General features: G+C 54.7%; 1 protein-coding gene across 1 annotated transcript in view; it reads right to left on the minus strand.

Moving 5' to 3' along the window:
• Positions 1 to 623: 623 nt before the first annotated feature.
• FAH (fumarylacetoacetate hydrolase (fumarylacetoacetase)) overlaps positions 624 to 6,212 on the minus strand; it is a gene marked incomplete at its 3' end in the record, with an annotated part of 26,972 nt that continues 21,383 nt past the window's right edge. The window contains exons 13-14 of the mRNA XM_005858281.2: positions 6,006 to 6,018; positions 624 to 630 (exon numbers count right to left, since the gene is read on the minus strand). Coding sequence (XP_005858343.2) covers positions 624 to 630; positions 6,006 to 6,018 — 20 coding nt within the window. The remainder of the gene's footprint in view (positions 631 to 6,005; positions 6,019 to 6,212) is intronic.

The raw sequence follows: 6,212 nt of genomic DNA on the forward strand, positions 1-6,212 counted from the left end.
CAAGGGCATGTACCTTGGTTGCGGGCACATCCCCAGTGGGGGGCGTGCAGGAGGCAGCTGATCGATGTTTCTCTCTCATCGATGTTTCTGTCTCTCTATCCCTCTCCATTCCTCTCTGTAAAAAATCAATGAAATAAATTTAAAAAAAAAAAGTTTGCATCCAGCGCCCCGGAAAGCTGGCGATGGGCCGCGTGGCTAGTGCAGCCTCGGGGCTGAAGGTCGAAGCAGTCATGTTGGGGACCAGGGGGCAGGCTGCTGGGAGGGTCCCCCCCACCCCCCAGGGAAGGAGCAGCCGCCGAGTTCAGCGCTGTGTCCCCCTGGGCACCATGCCCTCCCTTCCCCAGGGAGCTGGCTGGGGCTGTGCCCGCGGGTGGTTCAGGCTGGTGGGCAGCTCCATCTGGGAGGCGGGGAGAAGGCGAATCTGTTGCTCTCCGCGTTCCCATTCCTGGCACTCGCCCCAGATGGAAAGATCTAGAACAGTGGTTCTCAACCTTCTGGCCCTTTAATACAGCTCCTCATGTTGGGACCCGACCATAACATTATTTTCGTTGCTACCTCATCACTGTCATGTTGCTCCTGTGATGAATCGCCATGTAAATATCTGATATGCAGGATGGTCTTAGGCGACCCCTGTGAAAGGGTCGTTCGACCGCCAAAGGGGTCGCGACCCACAGGCTGAGAACCGCTGATCTAGAAGATGCTGACTTCCTCTGGGTCCGCCTTCAGGTTACGGGACCGACCCGGGCGCCACGACATTTGGGGGAGGGTCGCCAGGCGGTCTCTCTGTGTCTGACCCCTACAATCCCGTGGGGCTCCCCTGTGAGCTGGACCCACCCCCTGGACTGGGGAGGGGGGACCTCAGAATTCAGGGTCCTGCTGTGAGGCTGAGGGGCGTGGAACTCTAGCCCCTCCATCCTCCCCCAGCGCCCTGAGGACCCCGAGGAGTACACATCCTGGGGCCCAGGCGCAGGCCCGGGTGGGCTCAGGAACGCAGGTTTGCTCCAAGTCGGCTGTGCCATTGCTCTGAGCTTTTTTTTTTTTTTTCCTTTAAATATTTTATTGATTTCTTTACAGAGAGGAAGGGAGAGGGATAGAGAGCTAGAAACATCACTGAGAGAGAAACATCCATCAGCTGCCTCCTGCACACTCCCTACTGGGGATGTGCCCGCAACCCAGGTACATGCCCTTGACTGGAATCGAACCTGGGACCCTTCAGTCCTCAGGCCGGCGCTCTATCCACTGAGCCACACCGGTCAGGGCTGAGCTTCTTTTTTTAATCCTCATCTGAGGATATTTTTCCACTGCTTTTTAAAAAATATATCTGTATTGATTTCAGAGAGGAAGGGAGAGAGAGAGAGAGAAACATCCATGATGAGAGAGAATCATGGATTGGCTGCCTCCTGCACGCCCCCTCCTGGGGATCGAGTCCGCAACCCGGACATGTGCCCTTGACCGGGAATCGAACCGCAATCGCCTGGTTCATAGTTCGATTCTCAACCACTGAGCCACCCGAGCCGGACACTTTTCTACGTCGTAAATTTCTCAAACAATCACAGCAGCAGATCTTTGACTGTAGTGAGGAAGGCACCTTCCTCCTTCCCTCCCTCCCCAGCACATGCATCTGAACAATCCTGAAGTTCCCTTTGCACAATGAAGGGAGTTCTAGAGGCAGATGCGGGGGGGAATGATTGGGGGGGGGGTGGCTGTGCAACATATGGGTGTACTTAACCCACTAACCGGCACACCTAGCCATGGTTAGGATGGTGAATATGGTTATTCATGTGTTGTCAGAATTTTTTTTTAAATTATCATTTTTAACAGAGAGCAATCAACATTAGAATAAAGCCCAGGCCAGAACTGACCCTGTGCCCTGCTCTGTTTCAGCCACGCCGGCCCCGGCGCCTGCTCTCCGAGGGACCGGTCACTGCTCTCAGCGGCTCCCAGCTGCGATGCCCAGCCACTGCCCCTCCCTCCTGCAGCAGCCACGCCCAGGGTGCCAGCCCACCCCGTGGCCCTTATGAAGAGGTGACTCCGTTTTCTCTCATCTCCTGCTTCTCTCCTGAATCTATTTACTCGAATCTCTTCCTTCTCTGTGGATTCTCTTTTCTCTGCACTCTCGCTTCTGTCTTGAGTTATCCAATTGATTTTTGCTGAGTCATGCAATTGATTTTGCTGAGTCATCCCATTGATTTTTGCTGAGTCATCTGATTGATTTTGCTGAGTCATGCAATTGATTTTTGCTGAGTCATCCCATTGATTTTGCTGAGTCATCTGGTTGATTTTTGCTGAGTCATCCCATTGATTTTGCTGAGTCCTCCAATTGAGTGACCAGTCCAACCAGCAGGTTAGTGCCCTCCGGGGACAGGTGAGGAGGAAGACAAGGTGTGGGCGAGGGGACAGCATGGTCCCCTGTGGTTACAGGTAGGCCAGGTTGCCAAGCAGAAGCCGGCCCCCAGGTGTCCTCCCGATGCTTCGGAGCGGGTGGGGGAGCCGGATCCACTGCTTCCACCAGAGGAGGGCGGGGCCTGCAGAGGCCGTGGCTCGGGAGGTGGGCTTGGGGTGACTCATTTCCCCTTCCTGGGCCTGTTTCCACAGTTATAAGACGGCCAGAGTGATGCCTGGCTGACCTGCGTCCAGGGCTGTCGTGAGGCTGACATAATTGATGGCACCTCACGTGCGCCAGGATTTCGCACTTGGCTCCCAGGGGGCAGGGGGAGCAGCAGGCTGTCACTCCAGGGGGCCGAGGCAGATGAGAAGGGGAGTGGGTGCCCTGCCCCTGACTCAGGCCAGTGGGCACGACCCTCCCTGCCCACAGGAGGACCAGGGTCCAGAACTTCTGTTCCATGTTGCAGCTGGGTCCAGTTCAGTATTCAGACTAATTAAAATGTACGTTAGTCCAAAAAAAAAAAAAAAGCAACCCTGTAGGTTGCTAGATGTAAAAAAAAAGACAAAGATTTTTTTTTTTCTTTAATTGAAACTCTATAACTATGGCCTGAAAATTATCCTGGAAGGAAATTTTAAAAAAAGTTTCCTTTGAACATCTAAAAGACTATAATTAAAAATCAATATATTAGGTCTAATATAAAAAGATAAATAATTTGCTTTTGCCTCCCTAAATATAGCTAATATAAAATTACTCAAAAACTAATTGCAAAAATTTAATTAACATCTTTTATTGTCTTTAACCTAGGACAAGTAAAGTTAAAAATAATAATAATAATAAACCTTATTTCAGACTAATTTAAATTGGCTAATTAAAATAAATAAATATTCTAAAATAATGTACGTTAGTCCACGGTGTGGGTCCCTCAAGGCCACGTGAGTGCAGGGGAACGTGACCCCTGCGACAGGCGTCCCCAGAGGGCCAGAGGGTCAAAGGCCAAGGGCCAAGAGCCGAATGCACCCTCCTTCACTCAGAAGTTGAAATACTCAGGTTTCCCGCCCTGAGTATTGGCCACAGCCTATTTGGCCACTAATTTGTTTCCAGGGGTGACTGACAGACAGGTAGGCACCTTCCCATACTTCTCAGACCTTACTGGACATGCGTCTCTTCACCAGGGCCTTCCCCCATCAACCAACAAAAAACAGGCTTGGAGAACGTTAAATGGACAAAGCTATACTATTCAATCTTTCTTTCACTCTTTTCCTATCCTATATAATAAAAGGCTAATATGCAAATCGACTGCATGGTGGAACGACCGGTCGCTATGACACACACTGACCACCAGGGGGCAGACGCGCAGCACAGGAGCTGCCCCCTGGTGGTCAGTGCGCTCTCACAAGGGGAGCACCGCTCAGCCAGAAGCCCTGAGCTGGCTCACGGCTGGTGAGGGCAGCAGCGGTGGCGGGAGCCTTTCCCGCCTCTGAGGCAGTTGGACATCCCCTGAGGGCTCCCGGACTGCGAAAGGGTGCAGGCTGGGCTGAGGGCCCTTGCCCCCCGAGTGCATGAATTTTGTGCACCGGGCCTCTAGTTAAATAATAACTGCCCAGCAGGTGTGGCTCAGTGAGCCTCAACCCATGAACCAGGAGGTCACCGTTCAATTCCCGGTCAGGACACGTGCCCGGGTTGCGGGCTCCATCCCCAGTGTGGGGCGTGCAGGAGGCAGCTGATCCATGATTCTCTCTCATCATGGATGTTTCTATCTCTCCTTCTCCCTTCCTCTCTCTGAATCAATAAAACCACTTAAATATTTAAAAAATAATAATGAAATGATGAGCCCTAACCGGTTTGGCTCAGTGGATAGAGCATTGGCCTGTGGACTGAAGGGTCCCGGGTTCGATTCCGGTCAAGGGCATGTACCTCGGTTGCGGGCACATCCCCAGTGGGGGGTGTGCAGGAGGCAGCTGATCGATGTTTCTCTCTCATCGATGTTTCTAACTCTCTATCCCTCTCCCTTCCTCTCTGTAAAAAATCAATAAAATATATTTATAGTCACTCAGTGTGTGCGTGCACTTCCGGGACGCCCTGCATTGTGGCCGCCAGCCCGCGATGGAGGAGCCCACGCCCGAGCCCGTCTACGTGGACGTGGACAAAGGACTGACCCTGGCCTGCTTCGTCTTCCTCTGCCTCTTCCTGGTGGTCATGATCATCCGCTGCGCCAAGGTCATCATGGACCCGTACAGCGCCATCCCCACGTCCACCTGGGAGGAGCAGCACCTGGATGATTGATGGGGCGGGGCGGCCAGTGGGGCGGCGCCGCTGGGTCCCCGGGCACCGGGCGCTCAGCCCGTCCACACGGGAGGGGAGGGGGTTCCCCTGGGGGTGGAGAAAGCCCCCCTTGGCCTCGCCTGCTCCCACCCGCGCGTCAGGGTGACATGCTCGGGGTGCCCCAGGGGTTCCAGCCGGGGGTGAGTTTGGGGAACGCGGTGACTACGGGGCGGTCACCTCCCCGGGCTCCAGCGTGACACCACCGTGGCCTCCTTTCCGGGGGCCCTTCTGCTCATCAGATGCAAACCGGCCCGAGCACTGGCCCTGGGGGGCCCCCAGCGAAGACGTCCCCCCGGAACCCAAGCCCCTCCAGGGGGCCATTGTGAACGGGGGTGGAGGGGGCCCCCCATGAAAAGCCCCATAGGAGGCACGGGGACTGCTTCCCGGCTGCATTTTTAAAAACTGACAACAGAGAGGGGTCTATTTTTCCGTTGCCGGTGAAGTGTGCGTTTCAGAAATTTGGGGGGAAATACAGAATCCTAGAACCCCGCCTCCCAGAAGCCGCTACTTTGAAAGCGTCGCCCAGCCTTCGTGACACACGGTTTTCACGTAGATCGCACCGCGTGCAGGACGTGTCGTTCATGTTGCAGCGTGAGGACGTCCCGGTCCGCCGCCTGCAGTCCCTGGTGGTGGCGAGGTCGGCGTTCAATCCTCTCCTTTGGTCAAACACGGAAATCTTCTGCTGATTTTCTCTCCCACAAAATTGTTGCAGCCGGTCACAGCTTTCTATAAAATATGCTTTTATGGATTTCAGAGAGGAAGGGAGAGGGAGAGAGAGAAACATCCGTGATGAGAGAGAATCGCGGATCGGCTGCCTCCTGCCTGCCCCCACACTGGGGATGGAGCCCGCAACCCGGGCCTGTGCCCTGAGCGGGAATCGAACCTGTGACTGCCTGGTTCCTAGGTCGACGCTCAACCACTGGGCCACGCCGGCCGGGCAGACATTGAATGATGTTGCTGGTTTTGCCTCCCACGAAATTGTCTCAGCCCTCACGCCTTGAAAGTGCACCATCCCCGACAGGAATGACGGGCGGACGCGGAGGCCTGGGTTCACACGTCAGCCTCTCTCTCCAGGGCTGTGTGCCCATGAGCAAGCCCCTCCACCTCTCGGTACCTCCGTTCTCTCCTTTTATTTATTTTTATTTTTAGTGAATCCTCCCCTGAGGATATTTTTCCCATTGATTTGTAGAGAGAGTGGAAGGGAGAGGGAGAGACGGAGAGAAACATCGATGTGAGAGAGACACATCGATGGGTTGCCTCCTGCATGCGCCCCGACCAGGGCCGGAGAACCTGCAACCCGGGCATGTGTCCTTGACTGGAATCGAACCTGGGACCCTTCAGCCCACAGACTGATGCTCTCTAGCCATTGAGCCACACTGGCCGGGGCTGCATGTTCTTATTGGATTGGGAGAGCCGTGCCTCCCTGTCCCCTGAAGCCGTCCCAGAATTCCAGGCGCTGGCTCAATGCCCAAGGGGTCCTGGTCCCGACACCAGGCCGAGGGAC

This window comes from Myotis brandtii, unplaced genomic scaffold, assembly GCF_000412655.1.
Source record: "Myotis brandtii unplaced genomic scaffold, ASM41265v1 scaffold1166, whole genome shotgun sequence".
Lineage (NCBI taxonomy): Eukaryota > Metazoa > Chordata > Mammalia > Chiroptera > Vespertilionidae > Myotis > Myotis brandtii.